The sequence below is a fragment of the Balaenoptera musculus genome, chromosome 4 (genome assembly GCF_009873245.2).
Source record: "Balaenoptera musculus isolate JJ_BM4_2016_0621 chromosome 4, mBalMus1.pri.v3, whole genome shotgun sequence".
NCBI lineage: Eukaryota > Metazoa > Chordata > Mammalia > Artiodactyla > Balaenopteridae > Balaenoptera > Balaenoptera musculus.
Window position 1 is genome coordinate 10,818,565 of NC_045788.1, and position 27,983 is coordinate 10,846,547.

General features: G+C 38.5%; 2 protein-coding genes across 4 annotated transcripts in view; one reads left to right on the top strand and one right to left on the bottom strand.

The window, feature by feature from the left end:
- The window catches only part of BTD (biotinidase), a 63,721-nt gene extending 57,810 nt beyond the window's left edge, over nt 1-5,911 (bottom strand). Inside the window, exon 1 of the mRNA XM_036849541.1 lies at nt 5,844-5,911. The gene's annotated coding sequence lies outside the window, so the exon portion shown is untranslated. The remainder of the gene's footprint in view (nt 1-5,843) is intronic.
- Nucleotides 5,744-27,983, top strand: part of HACL1 (2-hydroxyacyl-CoA lyase 1) — a 45,942-nt gene continuing 23,702 nt past the window's right edge. For all 3 annotated transcript variants that reach the window (XR_005019633.1, XM_036849540.1, XM_036849539.1), the window contains exons 1-12: nt 5,744-6,238; nt 6,392-6,496; nt 8,728-8,768; nt 10,066-10,146; nt 11,225-11,297; nt 12,263-12,340; nt 13,299-13,393; nt 15,002-15,114; nt 18,465-18,600; nt 22,285-22,390; nt 24,487-24,570; nt 25,521-25,622. Coding sequence is in view for 2 of the 3 variants with exons in the window: in XM_036849540.1 (XP_036705435.1) it covers nt 6,149-6,238; nt 6,392-6,496; nt 8,728-8,768; nt 10,066-10,146; nt 11,225-11,297; nt 12,263-12,340; nt 13,299-13,393; nt 15,002-15,114; nt 18,465-18,600; nt 22,285-22,390; nt 24,487-24,570; nt 25,521-25,622 (1,104 nt within the window). In the remaining variant the exon portion in view is untranslated. The remainder of the gene's footprint in view (nt 6,239-6,391; nt 6,497-8,727; nt 8,769-10,065; nt 10,147-11,224; nt 11,298-12,262; nt 12,341-13,298; nt 13,394-15,001; nt 15,115-18,464; nt 18,601-22,284; nt 22,391-24,486; nt 24,571-25,520; nt 25,623-27,983) is intronic.

The following is a 27,983-nucleotide window of genomic DNA, read 5'->3' on the forward strand; positions in this document are numbered from 1 at the left end:
AACTTCCAGTGGCAGAGTGACCTAGCTGACAAGCAACTGACCACAGACACATGAAGAAGCCCAGCTGAGCCCAGCCTCACAGGATTATAAATTAAATAAATGGTGGTTGTTTTAGGTCAGTGAGTTTTAGAGTGGTTAATTACACATCAAAATCTAATTGATATACATATATATTATATGGAAAAAAACCCTGGATTGCTACTTCTCATCATATATATAAATCAATTTCAGGGAGACCAAGAGGCTTAAATATAAAAAAACTAAACTTTTTAATGAAAATATAGAAAAATAACTCCACATAACCTCAGTTTAGGGAAAGTTTTTTTTTTCTTTTTTTAAAATTTTTATTTATTTATTTTTGGCTGCGTTGGGTCTTCGTTGCTGCACGTGAGCTTCCTCTAGTTGCGGCGAGCAGGGGCTACTCTTTGTTGCGGAGCGTGGGCTTCTTATTGCAGTGGCTTCTCTTGTTGCAGAGCATAGGCTCTAGGTGCGTGGGCTCAGTAGTTGTGGCTCATGGGCTCTAGAGCACAGGCTCAGTAGTTGTGGTGCATGGGCTTAGTTGCTCCGTGGCATGTGGGATCTTCCCAGACCAGGGATCGAACCCGTGTCCCCTGCGTTGGCAGGTGGATTCTTAACCACTGCACCACCAGGGAAGTCCTAGGGAAAGTTTTTTCAAGCAAGATACAAAGAGTATAAAATAAAGGAAAAGAATTGTCAGTTGTGGGAATTCCCTGGTGGTCCAGTGGTTAGGACTCCACACTTCCACTGCAGGGGACATGGGTCCAATTCCTGGTTGGGGAACTAAGATCCTGCAAGCTGTGCGCCACAGCCAAAAGAAAAATTGTCAGTTGTGACCACACACCGAAAAAACACAAAATTTTGTACCTCAAAAGTAACTATAAACAAAGTTAAAAGACGAAGAATAAGTATCCAGAATATATAAAGAACATGTACAAATAAATAAGAAAAAGATAAACAATCCAATAAAGAACAAAAGATATAAACAGGTAATTCACAGAAGAAATCCCAGTGGTAAATCCAAATATATAACTATATAATCTATATCTAGATATCTTCATTAGTAGTCAGGGAAATGGAAATGAAAATCCATTTCACAACCATCAAATTGGCAAAAAATTTTAAATTCCACAATTGAGGGTGCAGAGAAAGGGGAGTTCTTATATACAGAAGTTAGGGGTATAAATTGGTACAATAACTTTTGAGACCAATTTGGTAATATCTAGTAAAATTGATGATGACCCACCCCTGTTAAAGCAGGCAGTTAGCTAGATACGAGCAGAGAAAGAGGAGCAGGGGCCAAATGGCAGGAAACCATACATCTTGTAAACAATGGGGGTCCTTGGGCAGACAAAGAAAAGCAGGAACCTCCAGACTGACAGGAAACCACACATTTGGGGGGTGATAAGTGTGCTGGAGACAAAGAAAGGTGGGGAAAGGTGGGAATCTCCAGTGTCTGAATGTAACCTTTCGCTCAATATGCCCTCATTACAATAAAATTAGCCTTGCAGATAAGAAGTACTCATCATGCACCAATGTCATGACACTTCTGATCAAGGCTAAATAAGGACAGAAATCCCTCCTCCCCTCGGGAAGGTGGAGCTGGGAGGAAAATCAGGGAATATGAACCCACCCCTTCCCTCCCCAGTGAATATTCCACCCCTTCATTTCTACGCCCCACAAACCAGCTTGCTGAAGAAACTCAGCACAGCTGCTCTCCTGAGACTGCCTGCTCTTCCCTTGAGAGCATACTTTCTCTTAAATAAATCCTCACTTTGCTTTCTTGACCTCCCTGTCTCATCTCTGAATTCTTTCTGCTATGAGACAAGAACCTACCCTCTGATAACACTGCTAGATACATATACATAAAAACTCACACTTGTGCACAAGGAGACATGTAAGAATATTCAAAGAAAACTGTTTATAACACTAAAAAGCTTAAAACAACCTAAATGCCAATCACCTAAAGAATGCACAGGTGGGAATTATAAACACCAAATTCAAGATAGTGGTTACCTGTATGGCACAGGGCAGGAGATGTGATGGGGGAAGGAAACATAGGGGTTTCGTTCTATTCGTTAAGTGTTTCTTAAGCTAGCGCTGGACACATGGGTGTGTATTAATCTCTGTTCTTATTCATGTGTCTAAAAGATGTCATAAATGACATCTTTAAGTATATATAAATATATTAAAAATATATAAAAAAAATATCGGGACTTCCTGGTGGTGCAGTGGTTAAGAATCCGCCTGCCGGGCTTCCCTGGTGGCGCAGTGGTTGAGAATCTGCCTGCCAATGCAGGGGACACGGGTTCGAGCCCTGGTCTGGGAAGATCCCACATGCCGCGGAGCAACTAGGCCCGTGAGCCACAATTACTGAGCCTGCGCGTCTGGAGCCTGTGCTCCGCAACAAGAGAGGCCGCGATAGTGAGAGGCCCGCGCACCGCGATGAAGAGTGGCCCCCGCTTGCCGCAACTAGAGGAAGCCCTTGCACAGAAACGAAGACCCAACGCAGCCAAAAAATTAAATAAATAAATAAATAATAATGAAAGGTGCTAATAATTAAAAAAAAAAAAAAAAAAGTCTTTAAAAAAAAAAAAAAAAAAAAAAAGAATCCGCCTGCCAATGCAGGGGACACGGGTTCGAGCCCTGGTCTGGGAAGATCCCACATGCCACGGAGCAACTAAGCCCATGCGCCACAACTACTGAGCCCGCGTGCCTAGAGCCCATGCTGCACAACAAGAGAAGCCACCGCAATGAGAAGCCCGCGCACTGCAATGGAAAGTAGCCCCCGCTTGCCATAACTAGAGAAAGCTCGCACGCAGCAACAAAGACCCAACACAGCCAATAAATAAATAAATAGATTTATTAAAAAAAAAATAGCTAAAGGAAGGGGCTGTAACGAAAGCTGATGGCAAAACAGAAGAAACAAATGAAAACAGGAAACATTTAAAAACTGATACCGTGTTTCATACGTGATGGTTGACCAACCCCTAGGCCACAGGCCACCTCCGAGTGTGGAGTACTTGCATATGGAGAAATACTATGTTATGACTTCTAAGCCATTTGACATAAATCACTTATGTCTTCATAGCAGTTAGTTTACTGAAATTAAAACATATTATAATTCTGGGGCCTAAGAAGTTACTGTAGAAGCTGCCTGTTTTAAATCTTTAGCAAGTATATTTTCTCCAGGTATTATTTTGCACCTCTAAGGAAATGACCTGGTTGCCTGGATATTCTCTTCACCCAGATGTAAGAAAGCCACCAAATATCTCCCTCATAATCTCAGGTCCAGAGCCCACAAATACAGTAACCAGTATGCTCTTTGGAGAGCATGTAATCATTACTTTAGCCTTTCCTGTTAAAAAAAAAACCCTAGACTTACTCCTCCTTTGACCTCTTTCCATGAGTAAACAAACAAGGCAAAACAAACAAAATTCCATGCCTACCACCAATGAAAGTAATAAAGAACGTGGTTAATGCTTACAATGTCTGCACAAAAGGCCTTGGGTAAGTTACAAAAGAATCCTGGAATCCTGTCATTGCCGTTGGATTGAAAGCAGTTGCTCCAAGTGCCTGCAAATCTTGGGGTGAGACTCTCAGCAAAAAGACCAGTAATATGTGGAAAAGTAAAGTAAACGATTTTTGCTGAATCATCAGACCCAAGTGAACCATGGAATGCTGGGCCCTGAACTCAAAGCCGTAAAGGTGAAGCAAGTTTCAACAGTCTCACCGACTCCCTCTGCTAAAGGGCAGAGTCCAGTCAGTTGAGAATTTGTCCCTTTGCACAATTGGTTATTCTGAATTCAGGGGATTTGTTCCAATCCATAGTTCAGTGTTCTCACTTTATACTGAGTGATTCGTCAGTGACTCTTTTGGGACAGAAGAACACAGTTCTTCTTTGAACACAAGTCCACATGAACTGACTAACTGCCATCTACACAGTCTGTGCTATTGATGTCAAACCAGCCTTGAACCCATAAATCCAAATTAAGCAACAGTTTTTGGTAACAGGCAATCACACATTTAATTATTAACTCATGCCTCTAGCATGAGTACAGAGATAGTGGTTCTCAAGTCAGGCTGCAAATCAAATTTAGGTAGCGGCTTTAAAAAAATACAGGTGCCTAATTTGTCCTAAGATGCTGATTCAGAAGATATGGGGTAGTGCCCAAGCAACTGTTTGTTTAAAAAGCTTTCCAAGTGATTCTGATGCTTGGGGATAGAAACCGTCATACAGGTACTGATATAAACAATCCCACATGGTAGAGAGGTATAGGGTCTATGCTTCTCAAACAGAGACAGGAGACACTGTACCAAGGACTATTCAAAGCCACACAAAGAGCACTGTGCATCTTTCTGGAATGTCAATTTTATTTGACAGGTAAATATTTTAAAATGTCATTTGTATTTCGGGTGGTGGTTACATAGGTATATACAATTGTCAAAACTCATTTAAGATCTGTACATATAAGTGTATGTTTACCTCAATAAAAAGATCACTTTTATATTAAAATATGGATAGATTCTGGAATACAATGCAAGATCTGCATTTATTTTCTAGATGAACTCTGAGACTTCAAAGAAATCTCCCTCTTAGATGGACTACCTTAGGCTAGGTACCCATATCCAACGGGGCCAGGGTGGGCATTAGGGCTTGAAATTCGAGGGGAAACCTTTTTGGAAGGTCCCACTGGCTTTAGAAATCCTTTCACTTCTAATGTTTTTCATTCATTTTAGTACCCATGACCCACTCCTCTCTCTTCTTGTTTCTTTACTTTCCACATATTACTGGTCTTTTTGCTTTAAAACACTCCAAATCCTCAAAAATTTAAAGTTCCACTCTTCCTTACCATTGGCGATTTTGTTTGCTACTGAGCAGATAGATGGTCTAATGACCCTGAGGCCATAGCCTCATAAATCACACATTGTAAGGACATTTTTTCACTCAAAAATGTGTTTTAAAAGGTTCTCGTCCTGTGATAAACCATAATGGAAAAGAATATGAAAAAGAATGCATATATATGTATAATGAATCACTTTGCTGTACAGCAGAAATTAACACAACATTGTAAATCAACTATTTACTGACTTTTTTTTAAATCAGTAAACTTTTTTTTTTTTAAAAAGGGTTCTCAGCTGCAGGAGCTGGTTGTGGTGAGGGACTGACTCTTAAGAATCACAAAACCCCCCCATTTCCTGACTTTGTAAAGACAAGAGTGGAGGGTTATTGGCAAGGATTAGAGAAAATAACGGTCAAAAGTAACTAGGCTCAAGAGGCTCCTCTTATCTCCTGTGGCCAAAGGGCTTAACAGTGAATAGAGCCCAAGACTGTTAGTCTGAAGCACGGTCTGATCCAATGGCTCTGGGTAAGTTACTTTATCTCTCGCTTGGGAGATTACGTGTCCTCCCCTAAGACGCGGCGTAAAGAGTACACATCCGCTTACGGATTTAATTGACGGGTATTAATCTTTACGGATTGCAAAGCCACAAAGATATGAGCGTACAAACCAAAAAACGTGGAAGTCAAAGCCTAGAGCCTAAAGGGCGCGGAAGAATGACAACCCAACCCAAAAACGACCCCCGCCGCACACCCAGCGCCACCCAGTCACCCGCGTCCCAGCAGCCTTTGCGAAACCAGCGCGCAGCCCCGAGAGCACCGCGTCCGGGGGCGGGGCCTGGAGCGCGCGCCACGCCCCCTTCTGCCCAAGCCCCTAGCCCCCCTTCCGCCCCGACTCTGCGTAAGCACCACCCGCCCTACGCGGTCTCGAAATGGCTCCGGGTGGCGGAGTAAGACGACAGGCCTCCGCGGTTCGCCCTCTCACCTGCTCGGCACAGGCTTCCACCTCCAGCTAGTCCCGCCTCCTCCTGACACTCTGCCGGCCGCGAATGGAGGGCCCAGGAAAAGGCCCGGTTGTGACAGGAGAGAGAGTGTGTTTACATCTCACCTCACCCCGAGCGGGCTGGTTTCAGCCCCGCCTCCTCCTCCCCGCCGTTTAAAACGGTGGGTCGCCCTCCTCCTCACTCAGAGGAGCGGCCCCGCAGTTGGTGTTTCAGGGGTTGGTTTGGCTGGGTGACTCCGCGGCAGCCTGCCGTCCACTGCGAAAGGCCCTCGAACTTCAGGTGGAAGATGTCGGAAAGTAACTTGGCAGAGCGCAGCGACGGACGCGAGAGGCTGGTGTCTGGTGCTAAAGTCGTCGCCCAGGCCCTGAAAACACAGGTGTGCTGGACCTTCCTGATTGAAAGGCTCCTACGGCAGCCGACGGGGCCGAGACGTTGTCTTGGAAACGGGAAAGCGGCGGGGGCAGGCAGGAGGGAGCTTTGCTGGAGGTTTTCCTTTTAGCGGCCTCATTCCTCTGTTCTTGGCCCCCAGGATGTGAATTACATGTTTGGCATCGTAGGCATCCCGGTGACCGAAATCGCCCTTGCTGCCCAGGAGGTGGGCATCAGATACATCGGGATGAGGAACGAGCAGGCGGTAAGTATGGACTCGGAGAGCCGAATGCATGATTGGGGATGAGTAATAGTAATGGCAAATTTTCACTGCGGACAGTCGCCGCTTACCTCTCCTCTAATACTTAACACGTATCAATCACAACAGTCCTAGGAGGCAAGAACCATTGTTAATCCTAGTTGCAGATGAGAAAAGTGAGACCCAGAGGGGTTAAGAAACTTGCTCAAGGAGGCAGCTGGTATTGGCAGAGCCAGGATTTGAACCTAGGTATTCTGGGTCTGGAGTCCATGCTCTTACACTATACAGTATTGTACTCTGCGCAGTCTAGAGTGTCAGAATTGGAAGGGACATTTACCTGGTCTGAATCCTGGCCCCCTGACCTTCACTCTGTAACTAACTATTATTATGTGTCTGTGTCTGTGTATTATTTGTCCCGTCTGACTTCCCTATTAGGCTCTGAGCTCCAGGGGGTCACGGATATTATTTCTTCTTGACACATCTGTATCCCCGGTGCGTAGGTAGAGCCTGCACTTGATAGGAGGTCTGGTAGTACCTGCAGGGTGAATGGGTGAAGGCTGTCTCATGTTGTACAGTAGGTGGCTCTGCAAGGTGACGGGTATCACAAATGGTAAAGCCGTGATTGGACTCCAGAGGTGTCCTAAGCCCCAGTCCAGTGCTCATTCCACCTCATTGCCTTGCCACCCTTGGAGGCTTATTGGAAGCACAAGAAAGGAAGTTAGGACATTTTGCCAACCCAGTCTCATTTCTTCCTAAAGGGCATTTAGCATTTTTCCAGGTTATCTTGTATTTAATTTAGCACCTTCCCTGTCTTCCTGTAATGAGCTGAAGTGCAGTTTAAAAATAAAAACTAACCATATGAAGGCCATAAAGGAAATTTCAACAAGTCTCCAAGGATTGGAAACAAACAGTATATGTGACCTGACCATATGGAAATAAACTGGAATTCAATTACAGAAAGATAGAAAATCCCCAAACATTTGGAAATTCAATACGTTTGAATCCTTTGTAAATATTTGAAAAGATTAATAAAATCAATAATCTTCACGGCAGACTGATTAAGAATAAAAGAGAAAAAAATACAAATTACCAGTGTCAGGGGTGAAAAAGGGGATGTCACCATGGACCCTAAATAACCAGTGGGGTGAAGAAGAAATCACAATGGAAAATGAAAACATTTTGAATTGAATGATGATGATAAGATGAGATCTCAAACATGTAAGCTACAGCTAAAGCAGTTCTTAGAGGAAATAGTTTTAAATGAATCTATACTTAGTAAAGAAGATCAAAAATCAATGCTCTAAGCTTACATATTAAGAAGCTAGAAAAAGAAAACCAAAGTAAACCCAAACTGAAAGTAGTAAAATAGTAAGTACAAAAGCAGAAATTGGGCTTCCCTGGTGGCACAGTGGTTAAGAATCTGCCTGCCAATGCAAGGGACACGGGTTCGAGCCCTGGCCCGGGAAGATCCCACATGCCGCGGAGCAGCTAAGCCCGTGTGCCACAACTACTGAGCCTGAGCTCTAGAGTCCGCAAGCCACAACTACTGAGCCCACGTACCACAACTACTGAGCCCACGTGCCACAACTCCTGAAGCCTGCGCGCCTACAGCCCATGCTCCGCAACAAGAGAAGCCACGACAATGAGAAGCTCACACACCGCAACAAAGAGTAGCCCCCGCTCACTGCAACTAGAGAAAGCCCATGCATGGCAACGAAGACCCAACACAGCCAAAAATAAATAAATTAATTAATTAATTTTTTAAAAACAAGCAGAAATCAATGGAAGAGAAAACAAAGAAACAATAGAAAAAAATCAAATCCAAAAATTGGTTCTTTGAAAAGATTAATAAATTTGGTAAATCCCTAGCAAGACTGATGAAGAATAAAAGAGAAAAAACACAAATTATCAATGTTAGGAATAAAAAAGAGGACATTCCTATTGATCCTGCAGACGTTTAAGCAATTATAAGATGATACTATGAATAAACTAGATGATATGGACAAATTCCTTGAAAAACTAAAAATTAGAATTAGATGCTTAAACCATTATTTGAAATTTACAGGTAGAACATTACTTGTTAGAATGAAAAATGTTCCAATTCCCCCTTACTTGAGAGTGAATTATTATATACATACTTTATACATGTATAATACTTAATAATACTTACTACTTAATAACAATTTAATACTATAAGAGTCCCAAAATGCTTAAGTCCCAGTGTTTTTTCTTCGTAGGCTTGTTATGCTGCCTCTGCGGTTGGATATCTGACAGGCAGGTAAACTCAAGTCTATGTTTTATCTCAACTTTTTTTTTAAACTGAGTTATAATTAACATACAGTATTATATTAGTTTTAGGTGTACAACATAGTGATTCAGTATTTTTATACATTATGAAATGGTCACCACCATAAGACCAGTTCCCATCTATCACCATACAAAGTTGTTACAATATTATTGACTGTGTTCCTATGCTGTACATTTCATCCTGATGACTTATTTATTTTATAGCTGGCAGTTTGTACCTCTTAATCCCCTTCACCTATTTTATCCATTCTTCCACACACCTCCCCTCTGGCAACCACCAGTTTGTTCTCTGTCTCTGAGTCTATTTTCTGTTCATTGTTTTGTTTTTAAGAGGCCACATGTAAGTGAAATCATATGGTATTTGGTTTTCTCTGTCTAACTTATTTCACTAAGCATAATATCCTCCGAGTCCATCCATGTCGACACAGATGGCAAGATTTCATTCTTTTTTATGGCTGCGTAATATTGTGTGTGTGTATCAACCACGTCTTCTTTATCCATTCATCCATGGATGGGCACTGAGGTTGCTTCCATATCTTGGCTATTGTAAATAGTGCTGCATGAACATAGGGGTACATACATCTTTTGGAATTAGTGTTTTTGTTTTCTTCTGATAAATACCCAGAGTGGAATTGCTGGATTGTATGGTAGTTCTATTTTTAGTTTTTTGAGGAAACTCCATACTGTTTTTCACAGTGGCTGCACCAATTTAAAGACTGTCTTAAATAGAGGTTCTTAAGAAATTACTTTATAAATTGAAAATGGCAAGTTGAATTATATGGAGATACCTTTTTCTTCAGTGCTTTAAGCTTAGAAAGTCATCTGGGGTAAAGCATTCAAGTTCAATTTAAAAAATTGGGGCAGAGCACTACATTGCAGAATTACTTTCTGGCAAAGACCAATTTACATTATATATTTATTTGTTAAGAAAATTTTTTAAAACACTTTTTTTCCATACAGAAATGTAACCATTAGTCAAAAATTTGCTTCTGTATGCAATCAACTTGATTTAGCCCAAATATAATAGGAGCAAAGTATAAAGAGGTTAGTGAAATACAGTGTGAGGTACCTTATTTCTTGCAGGAAGACTGATATAACCTTTTTTTTTCTAATTAAAAATATATTCTAATAATTGTTTTACAATTGTAGTAAAGATCTATATGTCCTGCCTTTGAAGTCCAAGAAGGTGACATTTCACCCTAAAGTGATATGAATCAAGTATTGCATTTGACCTGCTTTTAATAAAATTAATTCTGTTTTGCTTTTAGGCCGGGAGTTTGCCTTGTTGTTTCTGGCCCAGGTCTCATCCATGCTTTGGGTGGTATGGCAAATGCAAACATGAACTGTTGGTAATTACTTAAAACATTTTCTTAAAAATCTCAACGCATGGTTTTACCTAGTGGAGCAACCACTGATCTGTGGTGGGAAGACCAGGGGTCAGGTGCTTGAGGAAATGGCTTAGTGAAAAATTGAGAGAGTTAGGAAGAAAATAAGAAAAAAAAATCAACAGCTCTCTTACCTAGAAAAAAAGACTATTAATATTTTGTAATGAATATGTGTATATTCCATATATATATATATATATTTGTGAATGTGTGTATAAGTCTCTTTAAGTGAAGAACTGTTTATCAAAGATCCCAGCTCAATATGCAAGAATGTATTTAATTTTTCACTTGGTCTTGCATAACTAGCAGGATAATTGAAATCTTATATTTATTGAGTTGGCTTTATAAGCAGATTAGTTGCTCTTGCCCTTAATCCCATCTCTGGTTCTTTACCGATAAGATCATGTTAAAGGGGGCTATGTTTTGATCAATTCATAAAATGTTTAAATTTCCTGTGGGAAGGACATTGTTTTCTTTCTTGCCATGTGTTTCCTACTTTTTAGGGTTTGACTTCTTTCGTCCTTCCTACACTTTCTCTTTCTTATCTACTTTAGTGTCTGATAATTTTTGAGTAAGTTTAACTTTGCTGTATCTTTTTTTTTTTCTCCCCAAAGCATAAGAATTTTATTGCTGAGGAATTTTTTTCATTCTGCCATTTCCAAATAGACTCATTTAGGAAAGTGTGACAAAAGTTTTTTCCTTCTCTTAATTTCAAGAATAATAGGAAGGGCATAACAATTCATTTTACATCATCACACCCAGAGGTTTAGAATCAGTATCCAAAAGAGGCAGGGGAGAGAGGGGCATGGAGGAAAAATATTTACTACAAATTACAGATTTTTCCAAAATTGAGGAAGTGTTCTCTCACACGAAGTTGTTTCCTAAATCTTTCTAAATTGGCAGTTTTTAAGGGAAAATGTAATTCTCTCTCTTTCTCTCTTTTTTAACATTCATTGAGTGTTTATTATTCATTGGGCACTTGCTGAGTACTTTACGTGTTGATCTCATTTGTAATTCTCTTTTAAAAAAATTAATATTTCAGGCCCTTGATTGTGATTGGTGGTTCCTCTGAAAGAAGTCAGGAAACAATGGGGGCCTTTCAGGAGTTTCCTCAGGTACCCAACTCTTAAGATCTTCCCTCTATCATTTAGTAACTAAGTATACTCCATTAAGATTTAGGGAGAAGAAATTAAAACTCCTGTCTGCAAAATAAACAATTAAAATAAAAGTACCTGAGATATTTTAAAGGTAATTTTCCTCAAGTACAAGAAACTCTCAGTGTGGTTATTAAGAAAGCTTAGGTTCTGTTTAGGAGCAATCTTCCAAGAAATACACCTTTTTGACAGAAATTTAAACTCTGAAAATAAGTTCTTCAAAGAGTCAAGAAAATGCAGGAATAAAAATGGTTTGGGACTCTCAGACTTGGAGGAAGAGAAAAGTTGAGAGGAAAACTACTCATACCTGTGGGACTAAGACTACCAACTGTTAAGTAGATTTTATATCAAAAAGTATTAAGAGAAACGGTTTCTATGGAATATACAGTGCTTCAAAGCACATGAAACAGTGAAAAATTAACACTACTGAATTTATGCCAAACAGCATAACAACAAAATATATAACAGGAAAACTGGCAGAAATGTAAAAATAGATTATTATTGTAATGAGATATAACAGATGAAGTTGTGTATTCCTGGCTGTAGAATTTCTGGGCCCAAGGATATACTTACTTACATTTTTAGGAGACAGTGTCAACTTCCCTTCCTATTTATATTCTCACCAGAGTTTATGAGAGTGCCTGTTTTCCTGTATTATGGTAGATGCTGGGTATTATCTAACTTTTTTATTTTTGCCAGTCTAAGAAATGAAAATTGTGTCTTGTTTTGATTTTCTTCCTGAATCACACCAAGGCAGAGATTTGGTTGTACTTTGAATAGGCTTTTAAGAAACAATCTAGGTAATGCATTTTTCTCCATCTTGCCTCTAAACATAATGGAAAGTAATGGCTTAACATTTTGTCTTCTTTCAGAAGAGTAATATGATACATGAGCTGAATTTTAAGTGATTTTCTTTTCACATATAGGTTGAAGCTTGTAGATTATATAGCAAGTTCTCTGCCCGGCCAAGTAGCATAGAAGCTATTCCCTCTATTATCGAAAAGGTACAGTATTTAATTACAAGCTCTCCAAGTCAGCTGGTTTTTCTCAATTGCTTATACCTGTGTTACTTTTATTCTCCATAGAATGAGTAGCAATTTGGAATATATTCAGGCAGTTAGCAATGATATTGATAAGTAGCTATGTACATTTTAATATTCACTGTCATTAACTTAAAGAAACAGATAAAATAGATTATTTTGAAAAAATTTCCCCTCTACTTTAGTTTTTAAATTTTTTTAAATTATGGAAAAGTAAAAAGAAGGATATAATGAAATCCTGGGTACCCTTTCTCTTATGCTTTTGCAAGATTATTTTTGAAAATAATACTTATATTATTAAGTATTATTACTTAAATTACTTAAATTTTTGAAAATTAGTACTTATTACTTAAATTATTTAAGTATTATTACTTAAATTTACTTAAGTTTTTGAAAATTAGTACTTACATTAGTATTAATATAAGACCATCTATTAGTTGATTAAACAGTGTATTATAAATTAGTTTTATATGTGAAGTTACATTTGAGCTGTTTCAAAAACCATGTATTATAGAAACCATTTGATACATGTTACAACATCACAGTTTCTGAAACCTTTGCCAAATCATTAGAATTAGGAAGCAGGTGAAAGTAATGTTATAAAGTAAAGACTGGTAGGCAGAACCTAGTAGATAATTTCTAGGACTAAAGTGTAATAGAAAATGAATTTTAAAGCCCTAAGTGCGTATTTTTTTCTTATCTCTCCCCTTTTAAACAAAAATATCTTTTAAAATATATAGAATCAATAGAGGGCATTTCAATGTAATTAAAATTGGTTACTTCTAAGGATGTTGCATCAACTAAGGATGTCGAGAAAAATCAAAATAGTGTTCATTTCACAATTTTAAATTCTCTTTGAGTGGAATGTGATAATAAGGATTGAGATTTTTAAAATATTTTCTTCCATTTGTAATGAACTTAGGCAGTGAGAAGCAGTATTTATGGTCGTCCAGGTGCTTGCTATGTTGACATACCTGCAGATTTTGTGAACCTCCAGGTGAATGTGGATTCTGTAAGGTGAGTAATAGTTAAGTGGAGTCTTTCTTAATTGTGTTACCATAATGCTTACCTTTTAAAAAGAATTTACCTAGCAGTTTATAAGTTAATCTTCAGTTTGTCTTAACTTTTGAAGATTTAGTAATTAAACTGAATCCTGGCCAAAGGGCTTAATTCTCTTAATTAAAATGGCATTATTTAGGAATTATTTTGGGGTTTAATTACTACATCAAATACTTGGAGCTTCCCAAACTCCTCATTTGAAATTATTATTTCAGTAACCATAAAAAACTAATCCTCATGTAGTATGGTTACTTAGAGTCTTCATGGTATAAACCAAGAGATGAAGTGACTATTGAAAAATAGTAATTTTCAAATAGTTCTAGTAAGAACTCAGCATAAAAAATTTTAGTCTGTCTCTGTGATTTAAAAATATTTCAACACCAGATGTTACTGTGATTTGCCAAGTTCCCATATTCCATAAATAAACACTGAGTGAACAATAAGTACAATAAATTGGTATCTAAGTCACGCCTGGTAAGGATGGGTACTTGGGTTAATGCATCACCCTGAGTACCATTTAGCACATTCCTGCTGTCATGGACCTAGTGACTACAGAGAGACAGTGGGCACTTCTGTTCACTCAGGATACCAAGTAGAGGTTTCCATTTGGGAGAGTCAGACGAAAAGGACATCTATTCTTCATAATACCTGAACATGACAATCAAAATAATATTATTGGGGTTGGGGGGAGATGTACCTTAGGTAAGTTAACTCTGTAAGCCTTCTTTAAAATTTTTGTAAAGATTTGGATGTCCTTTTTTGGTATTATATGCCCAAGTTTTGTACAGTATGATGTTTATTAATTGGGATAAATGAACTAAAACACTGAGGAGCTGGTGTCTAGAAATACTTAACTATGACAGTTTTAATATTTAATATTTCTTTTACTAATGCATATTGTGGTACTAAAATATTGACTTACTCAGTGAGTGGAAATATAGTGAGGTAGTTAAAAGCATGGACTTTCGAGACAGAACAACCATTTTCAATCCAGTCTTTGCCATATGCCATCTGGGGACCCCAGGCAAGTTACCTACTTTTTGAGTTTTTTTTTTTTCACAGTAGTGAAACAGAGATAATGGTAATACCTAATCTCATTATTTTGAAAATTAAATAAGGATAAATGGCACATAGTAGGTATGAAATATTAACTTTTAGTATGTTTTTTATTATTACTACAACAACAACTACTACGACAGTGTGAAGCCATTAACTCAGATTTCCTGTCAGTGAATTGCTCCTTTGGTTGTTAGATGATCTTAGGGAATAAATATTAATTTACCAGGTATGACAAGGATATTATGGTTATATGGGAGAAAGTCTTTATCTTTTAATTTTTAAGTCTTGCTGCGGTAATCTACTGTCAAATGGTTTAGGAAGAAATGTATATGTATATTTATGTGTGTATGTGTGAAGCAAATGGGGTAAAATATTAGTAGTTGAATTTACAGGGTGGGCATATGGAGTTTATTATACTATTTTTTCTACCTTTTTATGTATTTGATATTTTCACAATAAAAAAGTTTAAAAGTTGGCCTCCTAATTAACAGAGCTCTTTGTTTCCAGGTACGTGGAGTGCTGCATGCCCCCTCCTGTTAGTATGGCAGAAAGCTCTGCTGTATGTATGGCAGCATCTGTTATTAGGAATGCCAGACAGCCCCTTCTTATCATCGGGAAAGGTAGCATTGAATGGAACTCTAAATCTTGCTAGGCTTTCAAAAGAATGCTGATTCTGTTTAGAAATTGTCTTCATGATTTATTAGCATCGGCTCTAATGTTTGAAATTGGAATAAAAATTCTCTTTATTCATTTAGCATTATTTATTAGTTTTGAAATCATAGAATTATTCTAGAATGCCTGGAATATCACCTATTACATTTCTTATTTTTTTTTGTAAATTTATTTAGTTTATTTATTTTTGGCTGCGTTGGGTCTTCGTTGCTGAACGTGGGCTTTCTCTAGTTGTGGCGAGCGGGGGCTACTCTTCGTTGTGTGCGGGCTTCTCATTGTGGTGGCTTCTCTTGTTGCAGATCACGGGCTCTAGGCGCACGGGCTTCAGTAGTTGTGGCACGCGGGCTCAGTAGTTGTGGCTCGTGGGCTCTAGGCACACAAGCTTAAGTGGTTGTGGCACACGGGCTTAGTTGCTCCTTGGCGTGTGGGATCTTCCCAGACCAGGGATCGAACCCGTGTTCCCTGCATTGGCAGGTAGATTCTTAACCACTGCGTCACCAGGGAAGTCCCTATTACATTTCTTATGAATAAAATGTGTTTTTTTCCATTATGAAGATTACACATGCATATTATTAAAAATTTGGAAAATCCAGAAGATTAGAAAGAAGAAATCCCTTCATCCAAAGAAGTACTACATTTTAACATGTAGTACTTTTGTATTCCTTTTTGCATGTATATTTTATACATTGTGACCATACTGTATAGACAGTTTTTTTTTAAGTATACAATCTAATATCTTTTAGTATATTTACAAAGTTGTGCATCCATCACCACAATCAATTTTAGAATATTGTCATTACCCTCCCCCAAACCCCACATCCCTTAGCTGTCACCCCAAACCTCCTTTGCCCTCTGCCCCAAGCAACCGTGAATCTGTTTTCTGTCTCTATAGATTTGCCTATTTGGACACGTCTTTTAAATAGAATCATATAATGTATGGTCCTTTGTGACTGACCTTTTTGATTTAGCGTAATGTTTTCAAGGTTCATCCATGTTGTAGCGTGTATCAGTACATCATTTCTTTTTATTGCTGAATAATAGTGATAATATATTTATTATAATTATAATATAATAATAAGTGTAATTCATAGTTATTATTGTTATTATTCCATTGTATGGATATACCACATTTAATTTAATCCATTCATAGTTAATGGACATTTGGGATGTTTCCACTTTTGAACTGCTGTGAAAAATGTTGCTATGAACATTCATGTACAAATGTTTGTGTGGATGTATATTTTCAGTTCTCTTCAGTATGTACCTAGGAGTGGGATTGCTGGGTCAAATGGCCACTCTATTAGACAGTTTCATATTATACTTAATTCATTTAACGTTAGAATAACATTTTCTCATGGTCTTAGATTTTTTCCCAAATATTTTTAATGTCCATTCATGTATATACTAATACTTTACTGGCAAATATTTAAATCTTTGCCAGTTTTTGTTTGTGTTTAGAATAGCTGCAACAGACTCGTTTGTACTTAAAGCTTTTTCCATATTTAGGATATAAGATAGATTCCCAGAAAGAAAATTAACTAAGTTAAAATGTATTCATATTTTAAGGCCTTTGGAGCATATTGTCCGATTGCTTTCTCCCAAGGTATTGTACCAATTTATACGCATGTCAGCAATTTATTATAGTATCCATTATATGTTCTAGACCTGAGGGGGCTGTGAATCATCTATGACCATGCTAGTCATTTATCAACTACTTAGGAAATAACTACATAGAAAGTAAAAACAGTTTTAGTAAAAATGGTGGACAACAGAAAAAAATTGAAGTCAGAGCTGAGTTGTGTACAGCTATGTGATATATTAGCTCTGTGACCTTGGCAAAAACTGCTTTGAGTCTCAGTTACCTCACTTGTAAAATAGAGATTAGCTACCTCAACAGTATTGTTACAATTAAACAACAAAATAATAGAGCTCAGTGGATGCTAGTTTTTGTACTTCCTTTAACCACCATTTAATGAGTCTTTATGATAAGGCAGGGATTATAGAAAACATTTGTGAGGTATATAGAGAAATAATGGTTCCTACTTATAAGTAGACAGACCTGGTCACAAATAAGTGGGGTGTGTGTAGAGAGCTGAGGTGGATTCCCAGGGGAAGCAGCAACAATGTTCTTGTGTAGGTGGTGTGGAAAGACCGTTCAGAAGAGATGACGCTGTAGCCACCCCTTGAAAAAATGGGTGACCGGTCACTGAGTGGACACAGAGAACCCACGCAGTCCAGGAAGAGGGAACTGAATGGACAAATATTGAGGCAAGAAGGAGAATAGAAGGAAACTTTCTGGATTAAAAAAAATGGATTATTTTTCATCCTACATGGATGACAAAAGATTCTAAGGTAGTTTTATAGGGGGGAGCATTAAATTGAATCTGAACATACTATACTATTTACTGAGACTCAGTAGAGAATTATAAGTTCTGGATATGGAGTAATATTCTACTAACCCTCAGAAAGAGCATAAAGTTAAATAGCTAAAACGATGGCCTTGATGACATTAGAAACGAAATCATTTCTATATTCAAACAGTAAGTTGTTTTCAGTGCCACTGAGGGCATAAAGCATATGGTTATTCTGCAGGCACACAACTGTAAAAACAAATGATGTGACCCATTCGAGTTAGTCCTGTTGTGATCACAGGATTATAGAGCCTATGAAGCGATCTACAGAGCTTTAGAAACGCAGGCGCCTTGTTAGAATTTCCATATGCAGACTAGATGACTGTGCAGTCCTGGTTAGCTGGTGGTGGGGAGCAACGTGTGAGGTTGCTCTTCCCTGTCAGGGCAAAGTCCTTCCTTTCCCACCTGCGCCTACCAGTAGATGTGTGTCCAGGGAATTGTGAGTAGTAATCCAATAGGAAAGTAGCATAGAACTGACAGTTAAGAGCAGCAAGAGATGTGAAGTGCAACCTTTGTTTGGGGGTAGACGTCGTTCAGAATAATTGATAATATTACTTGGGGGGGAAATTAGAACTATTGCCCTCTTAAACATTGTAAAATACCAAAGATAAAAACCGTAGTCACAGGACTTCCCTGGTGGTCCAGTGGTTAAGACTCTGCACTTCCACTGCAGGGGCACAGGTTTGATCCCTGGTCGGGGAACTAAGATCCCACGTGCCGCGTGGCGTGGCCAAAAAACAAAAACCATAGTCACAATTTGTTTTGAGTTTAAGCCCTGAGCAGGAGAATGTTTGAGAAGTTCTAAAAGCAATTTCACATGAACTATTTTAAGGGTCACAGTGTCTGGAGCTTAACTGACTTGTCCAATACATTTCGATTTCTTGTAGGTGCTGCTTATGCCCGTGCAGAGGAGAGTATCAGGAAATTGGTGGAGCAATGTAAATTGCCATTTCTGCCCACCCCCATGGGAAAGGGTGTTATCCCTGACAACCATCCAAACTGTGTAGGTGCTGCCAGGTCCAGGTACGTGGCGCTCCAGACTTTAAATACAATGGCTTGGCAGATTCCAGGCTAATTTAAATTATTTTGTGACTTTAATGAATCTAGGAGAAGTTCTGAAAGAATCACATAATTTTAAGCACATCTGTTTCTTTTTAGACTTTTCAACACTTTAAAGATGTTGTCCTCTATCTCCTGACTCTCATGGTTTCAGATGAGAAATCTGTAGTCATTTGAATCTCTGTTGGCTGATGTAGTTGTCTTTCTGTGGCTCCTTCCAGAATTTTTTTTTATCTTTGTTTCTCAGCAGTTTGATTATGATGTGTCTGGACACGGTTTTCTTTTAGTTTATCCTGTTTGGGGTTCTCTAATCTTCTTGAATCTGTACATTGATACCTTTCACCAAATTTGGAAAGATTTTGGCCGTTATTTCTTCAAATATTTTTTTCTACACCGACCTCTTTCTCCTTTCTGGAGTAACACAAATAGTAGGCATGTTGATATTGTCCCATAGGTCCCTGAATAACTGTTTAATTCTTTTTAATCCTTTTGTCTACTTTATATGTTCTATTTCTCTGCGGAGAATGTTTATCTTCCCATTTATTTCAAGAGTATTTTTGTTTACCTTATGGAACATAGTTATAATAGCTGATTTAAAGTATGTGTTTACTGATTCTAACATCTGGGTCATCAGTACAATTGGCATCTATTCATTATATTTTCTTTTGAAATTGGTTACATTATTCTGGTTCTTTGTGTTTTGAGTAGTTTTGGATTGTATCCTAGAATTTTGAATACTGTGTTGTGAGATTCTAGGTCATACCAAAATCCTCTGTAGAATGCTGATTTTGTTTGTTTGTTTTAGCAAGCAGTTAGCTTGGTTAGATTCAGACTGCAGGTTCTGACTCACTCACTCACTGTGAGCATGGTTCCAGGGTCAGTTGATTTCCAAAGCCTTTGCTATGCTCCTTTGGGTCTGTCCACACATGCCCAGCCCAGGGGTGAGCCCCAGCCCCAGTTCTGGATATAAACATGCTGGTTAATATCCAGAACTAGGGATTCCTTTTCTCTCTTAAGACATAGCCCACCCATTTCCCAGAGTCCCTTTTCCTGGCCCTTGCTGCTACCTTATCGTACCACACAACAGGTGCTGCCTTTGAGGCAAAGTGGCAGGAAAAAAAAGAAAGATGAAAGATAAGGGGGATGCCCCCATATTCTCCAGACCACAGGGGCCCCTTTTCCCAGTTCCTCTTGCCTGAAAAATGAAGTTTCTCTTGGGATTTTAGCTGCTTAGGACTTACCACAGTGCCGCTGTGCTGCCCTCACAGCACAGCTGTGAGAGAGAAATAGAGAAAAAGAAAATTTTGGAGCTTTCCCCCCATGCTCTCAGGCATGCAGGGTCCCTTTTCCTGATCTTCTGGCCAAAAAGACATGGTTTCTCTCCAAGTTTTTGCTTTCCTTTAGTTCTGCAACTAGGACTGCTCTGAATCAAAGCAAAGAGATAAAAGAGGGGAGAACCTTAAAAACTCACCACCTGCATGGGTCACTTCTTTGATCTCGTCCCGGTCCACCTACTGTTGTTTACTTTTCAGAAGCCTCAGGTAGTTGCTTTTTCTAGTTTGTTCAGAGTTTCCACTGTATCAGTGGGAGAGCTAGGCTGGAGTGGGATTACCCAGCCTTGGCTGGCACTGGAAGTCTCTTCTTCTTAGATTTTTTTTTTTTTAATTGACTTCACCTCATTCTTTTTACTGTTTTTTTTTTGCCCTGCCACATGTGGCATCTTAGTCCCCAACCAGGGATCAAACCCACGCCCCCTGCAGTGGGAGCTTGGAGTCTTATCCACTGGACCGCCAGGGAAGCCCCTCTTCTTTTTAAATTTTTAAAACACACTTTCTGATAAACCATGTGTTTTTTTTTAAATTTCTTTATTATGAAATACTATAAATATACAAACGAAAGAGTAATTTAATGAGCACTATGTAACCACCACTCAACTTTATCAAATATAATATTAAGTAGTATGTGTTGCTTTAAGTTTTTCTTTTAAGAAACAAAAAATTACAGATTTGTTTGTAGTCCCTGCATATCTTACCTGATCCCATTTCCTCCCTCCCTCTCCACAGTTTACCACTGTTCTACATTTGGTAATTTTCATGTTGTCATGCAAACGCTAAACTAATTTTGAGGGGTTTTTAAATGTCATGTTTCCTGTTCAATCTTTAATGTTGCTCATTTAATGCTATTTTAATAAGCTTATACGTTTACTTTTTTCATATTAGTATACATTATACAGTAGCCAAATTAATTATTACAATGTTTTTTTCTTTTAATATACTTTAACTTGGGTTGAGCTGAAGTTTATCTTCATTCCTGTTGAATTTTAAGAAGATAATATTAATGACATTAATAATATAGAAAAGATTGTAAGGGGCTGTAAATAATTGTATCAACAATTTCAAGTATCAACAATTTCAAGTTTTGGAGTATCTATAAGCAAATCTATCCTTCCATTTTCAGTTTTTATCTGTTAGTTAAATTGGGTCCTACAGGACCAAAACAGTATATGAGGATAGCTTTTTTGACTATATAGTTGAAATAATAACTGAATTTCTGTGAAAAATAGCATAAGCCACTGCAGAAGGTAAAAGCAAAAAAAAAAAAACAGATCCTCTTTGGACAAAAGATAAGAAAAATGGGAAATAGCCAAGAAGTAGAAAAAAGAAAACCCACGACAATTATTATAATAAAAATTATCCTGGAAAAAGGCATGACGTTTCAATTGGATCAATAATAATGACAGTTGTATGCATCATTAGAGCCACATCGGCAACAAAATGACACAGTGTAAAAGCAAGCAAAGACGCATGAGGTAAACAAAAGGAGAGCAAGGGTTATTAATATCAGAGTGGACATCAAAGTAAATATCAAAAAATTGAAGTTATAGTGACAAAAATACTAAGATATATAAAACCATTAGAAATATACTTGGTGTAATATTTTTTGAAAGCAGTTGGGGAAAGTGAATCAATCATCATAAAAATACCTGCTTCAAGGAATCAATATGAAGTATATATTAAGATTCAAATGAAGATGTGCAACCCAGTACTGTTAATAACAAAGAAAATATCCAGCAGTTGAGAAGAGGTGAAATAAATTTGTGTTCAACAAAATGTGTAGCCTTTAAAATTTGTATTTAAGAAGAACTTAATGATAAAGGAAAACATTTATGATAAGCAAAAGTGCATGAGACAGTATTTAGTATATAAGCTCAACTATATAAAAATACACATGTGTAGAAAAAAAGACTAGATGAAATTATGCCAGGATATTAATAATAGTTTATAAGTTGATAGTATTATTGGGAGATTTTGGCTTTTTCTTTATACTTTTCTGCTTTTTCCAGATTATCTACAGTATACTTGTATTAATTTTTCTAATGATAAAAAAGTAATAAATGATACAGAGTATAGATAAAGTCTTATGGTAGTATTTTCTACTTATTTCATCTTTTGGATTAGATTTAAATAGAATGGCTTCATAAATTATTTCAGTTTGAAAGATCAAATTTACCGTATAAGCTGATTCTCAAGACCAGTACAAGATCCAAATTATTTAGACTTTTCCAAATACTTTAGAAATTAACTTTAGAATAATTCAAATAAGAATGTAGATATCCTTTTTGTTATATCAGATTTTTCTTTTTAATAGGGCTTTGCAATTTGCTGATGTAATTGTGTTATTTGGTGCCAGATTAAATTGGATTTTACATTTTGGACTGCCTCCAAGATATCAGCCAGATGTGAAGTTTATCCAGGTACTCAAAGAGGAGAGATTAATTGATTGATTGATTGATTTTTGGCTGCGTTGGGTCTTCATTGCTGCACTTGGGCTTTCTCTAGTTGCAGCGAGCGGGGGCTAATCTTCATTGCAGTGCGCGGGCTTCTCACTGCAGTGGCTTCTCTTGTTGTGGAGCACAGGCTCTAGGCGCACAGGCTTCAGGAGTTGTTGTACGCAGGCTCAGTAGTTGTGGCTCGCAGGCTCTAGAGTGCAGGCTCAGTAGTTGTGGCACACGGGCTTAGTTGCTCCTTGGCATGTGGGATCTTCCCGGACCAGGGCTCGAACCCACGTCCCCTGTATTGGCAGGCAGATTCTTAACCACTGTGCCACCAGGGAAGTCCTAAGAGGAGAGATTTAAAATCAGAGCTATGTGTAGTTTATTATTCTCTCAGCCGTTATCAGCTCCACTTTCTTCTTGGCTTTTGTAAAGAACTGTTTCTCTTTTTACAAAGGTAGAATTTTATAAATTGTCTGGCATAATTACAGGTACCAAAGTAAGCTGCCTTTTCAAGCCTATGAAACATAATGTACCACTTTACTGCTAACCAGGAAACCTTTCAAAATCAAGTTTTAAATAGTTTGAAAAGCATAATTTGTCTCTTCTTCATAGTTCAAGTATATTTAAAGGTAGACAAAAGAGGTTCAAGTAGGAGGTAGATTAGAACAAAACATTCAGCATTGTTAGGGATCAAGTTATTCTTTTAGATTCCAAAACCTTCAAACACCCTTTGGCTGGAAATCTCTAAACAGTGGTGCTAAAACTATGTGTTTGGAATAAGCTCTTGTATCTTTATGACCCCTCTTCATAAACCAGTTTCCTTACTGATGTGAAAAGTACTGCCTACAAACCTGTTTGCCCTACACAGATTGTGTAAAGGTATTTTAATGGCCTCGCTGCAATTGCTGTCTTCTCCCTGCTTACCTTTTACTTCCTAAGTCAACTTCTAATAGGGGCCATTGAAAACTAAAACCACAAACAAGCAAGACCTGGATTGTACTGGAAGATGCTGCCTCTTGATTACAGAATAAAGTGCATCCGCTTTGGGGTGCCTAAATTACTTTTCCTCGAAGAAGCTGTTTTCCATGAAGCTTGCCCATGGCCATCCAGAAATGGAGCTTCTGAGTAAATAGGACGTAATCATGCCGTTCCCTGGGAGTGGGTCTCAAAATGTGGTTCCTGGACCAGCAGCATCGGCACCTCCTGGGAAACCTGTTAGAAATGTACATTTTTGGGCCCCACCCCAGACCTCTTGAGGTCAGAAACTCTGAGGTGGATTCTTGCAGTCTGTGGCTTAACAGGCCTACCGGGCGGTTCTGATATATGCTGAAATTTGAGAACTCCTGCTCTGAATAAGAATTCCAGGGTAATTAAGTAGAACCTTATTATTCATTACATTCAAAACTGTAATTGATCAAGTCAAATGCATTCCTGTGAGTATAGTGGAACAATACTAAAGTTCTACAGAGTAGATTTTTTTTTTTATTTTTATTTATTGATTTTTGGCTGTGTTGGGTCTTCATTGCTGCCCACGGGCTTTCTCTAGCCACACGGGCTGTAGGCACGCAGGCTTCAGTAGGTGTGGCACGCAGGCTCAGTAGTTGTGGCTCGCGGGCTCTAGAGCGCAGGCTCAGTAGTTGTGCCCCACGGGCTTAGTTGCTCCTTGGCATGTGGGATCTTCCCGGACCAGGGCTCGAACCCGCATCCCCTGCATTGGCAGGCGGATTCTTAACCACTGCACCACCAGGGAAGTCCCTGGAGTAGATTTTAAAATGAGGGAAGATACTGAGGTTTCTTTTTTTTTTTTAAGAACAATTACACAAGGTTTAATAAAATTTTAAATGTTCAAGCCTAACTGACACAGCAATTTTACTTCTTGAAGTGATAGTGAGGTTTCTATACTAGCTATGATACTCATATAGTTCTGCGGATTTATACTTTTATCAAGGAACTTCTTGAATATCAAATCTTAATCATATGCTTATGTGTAACATGCACAGTCCATTTATTGTCTTAATTCTTAAAGATTTTTAAGAATAAACACAGCTTGTTCTTTAGTCTTGCCTCTTTTTTAGGTTGATATCTGTGCAGAAGAGTTGGGGAATAATGTAAGACCTGCTGTGACCTTGCTAGGAGACATACATGCTGTTACTAAACAGGTGAGAGCTTTTGCCTGGGTTTCAGTTTACGTGGCTTGGTCTTTAGGGAAATCAGTTCTTGAAAATGTTTCAATCTTGATTCACTTGGTGACAGGTCTATTAATATCTATTTTAAATAAAATTTATGATGGAAAGCTATTCTTAAATATAACTATGGAACTTGGTAAATCCAACTCCTTATGTATAGATAATTTGTATGTGGGTAAGTTAAGCATTTTTGAAAGGTGATTGAAAATTTAGAGGCATTCAGCCGGCAAACTGATTTCAGCTATCTGAAAGATTATAAAACAGCTTCCAGAGGAATTGAACTTACAGCCAAGAAATGGCTTTACGTACTGGAAAAAAATCTAACTTAGTATTTCTTTAGGCAATAAAGAGATTTTTACTCTTCAAACTGTAATCAGTAACTTATCCAGATTCTTATTACTTGTATATAATTTATACATTTCACTGTGACAGATAAAATATAGGCACATTTGTCACATGACTTTGGATACAAATTGGTATCATTATCATGATTATAAAAATTAGGATGTAATCCCCAATATTAAAATACTCTGGAGCATTTGGTCTGTATCATGGGAATCCCTAGGTATTGGGGCTATGAGTCTTCTTGCAGGGGTTCTTTGGCAGGGTGATTTTCCTTCTATAGTCAGAGGCAGAGGAAGGCTTACGAGCCCCCCTGCCTGTGAAGTATGGAGGGGGTTACAGGTCTGCTTTGTCTTATGGGATCCCAGTTACTGGTAGAAGTCATCACTGAACCAAGCAGAAGCTTTCCGTGGTACCTGTTTATCTTCTGTCAGTTGTTTACTGCCCAGAGGAAAAACAGAGTATGAGTGATGTGAAAGGTAGGATAGTGTAGCTGTATTGTCTTTTTTAGAAGAGATTTTTACGCTAGTATGATTTAAGTTTATTTTCAAAAAGGAAAGAAAAAGTTTCTGGTTTTTTAGCTTTTAGAACAATTTGAGAAAACACCATGGCAGTATCCTCCTGAGAGCAAGTGGTGGAAAATTCTGAGAGAAAAAATGAAGAGCAATGAAGCTTTATCCAAGGTAATATGGGACCCACTGAAACTCAAGAATGCTTCAGGTCCATGGTTGAGTTAGTTCTGTCATAGCATGACATTTGCATTCCTAAAATCACAATGTGTAAGATACACACACACACACACATTCATATATGTATTACAATAAACATGGCACCTGAAGTTTCTTGTGGAAGTGGGCATTGGAAAGGTTATAGCTCGTGAGTTACTGTGAAGCGGTAGAAAGAGGGGATCTGACATTGGACACAGAGTCGACAGAGCCAATGTGGATGGGTGTGGCTCCTTGTCCTCAGTTTGACCTTGGCACCAAATCACAAGAGATCTTTTGGAACCTTAAATCCTGGGGCATGTTTGTCCTGAAAGATATAAGTCCTCCAAGGCATGCATTTATTTTTTTTATTTTTTTATTTTTTTTTAAATGAAATGCGAAGTTTTTTTTTCTTTTTAAATTATTTATTTATTTTTATTTATTTAATTTATTTATGGCTGTGTTGGGTCTTCGCTTCTGTGCGAGGGCTTTCTCTAGTTGTGGCAAGTGGGGACCACTCTTCATCGCGGTGCGCAGGCCTCTCATCATCGCGGCCTCTCTTGTTGTGGAGCACAGGCTCCAGACACGCAGGCTCAGCAATTGTGGCTCACGGGCCCAGTTGCTCTGCGGCATGTGGGATCTTCCCAGACCAGGGCTCGAACCCGTGTCCCCTGCATTGGCAGGCAGATTCTCAACCACTGCGCCACCAGGGAAGCCCCCAAGGCATGCATTTATAATAGACAGGTGTTTCATCAAAACTGAAAATTTGATCTAATGTATAGCCACCTTTTTCTTTTTTTTTAAATTTCCGCTTTATTGAGGTATAATTTTTTTAATTAATTAATTTATTTATTTTTGCCCACGTTGGGTCTTTGTTGCTGTGCGTGGGCTTTCTCTAGTTGCGGTGAGCGGGGGCTACTCTTCGTTGTGGCTTCTCATTGTGGTGGCTTCTCTTTGTTGCGGAGCACAGGCTCTAGGTGCTTGGGCTTCAGTAGTTGCGGCACGTGGGCTCAGTAGTTGTGGCTCATGGACTCTAGAGCGCAGGCTCAGTAGTTGTGATGCACGATCTTAGTTGCTCTGTGACATGTGGGATATTCCCGGACCAGGGCTCAAAGCCGTGTCACCTGCATTGGCAGGCAGATTCTTAAGTACTGAGCCACCAGGGAGGTCCCTATGGAGGTGTAATTGACGTATAAAATGGTAAGATATTTAAAGGTACATCATGGTGCATTGATACACACACTGTGAAAGAGTTCGCCCCATCTAGTTAATTAACACATCCATCCCCTCACGTTTATTTCATTTCATTTAATGTTAGTGAGACCATTTGTAGCTTTCTTTTTCAATTAACTTCTGTATCACTGCTGGAAATTCTTTTGCAACTTCCTCATCTGCATTCATGGCTCTGCCTGATAGCTGAAGGCTTTAGAATTTATAGTAATGTATGAAACTACCAAACCATCCACTGTTAGCACTAAAATGAGCCACTTCTGCAGGATTTGGCAATTTTTGTTTAAAGTCTTTGTATATGGATAGTGTTTCCTCTTTGATTGTGAGAAAAGTTGTTCCTGATTTTTTTTAACATCTTTATTGGAGTATAATTGCTTTACAGTGGTGTGTTAGTTTCTTCTTTATAACAAAGTGAATCAGTTATACATATACATATGTCCCCATATCTCTTCCCTCTTGTGTCTCCCTCCCTCCCACCCTCCCTATCCCACCCCTCTAGGTGGTCACAAAGCACCGAGCTGATCTCCCCGTGCTATGCGGCTGCTTCCCACTAGCTATCTATTTTACGTTTGGTAGTGTATATATGTCCATGCCACTCTCTCACTTTGTCCCAGCTTAACCTTCCCCCTCCCCGTATCCTCAAGTCCATTCTCTAGTAGGTCTGTGTCTTTACTCCCGTCTTGCCCCTAGGTTCTTCATGACCATTTTTTTTTCTTTTTTAGATTCCATATATATGTGTTAGCATACGGTATTTGTTTTTCTCCTTCTGACTTACTTCACTCTCTATGACAGACTCTAGGTCCATCCACCTCACTACAAATAACTCAGTTTCATTTCTTTTTATGGCTGAGTAATATTCCATTGTATATATGTGCCACATCTTCTTTATCCATTCATCTGCTGATGGACACTTAGGTTGTTTCCATGTCCTGGTTATTGTAAATAGGGCTGCAACGAACATTTTGGTGCATGACTCTTTTTGAATTATGGTTTTCTCAGGGTATATGCCCAGTAGTGGGATTGCTGGGTCGTATGGTAGTTCTATTTTTAGTTTTTTAAGGAACCTCCATACTGTTCTCCATAGAGGCTGTATCAATTTACATTCCCACC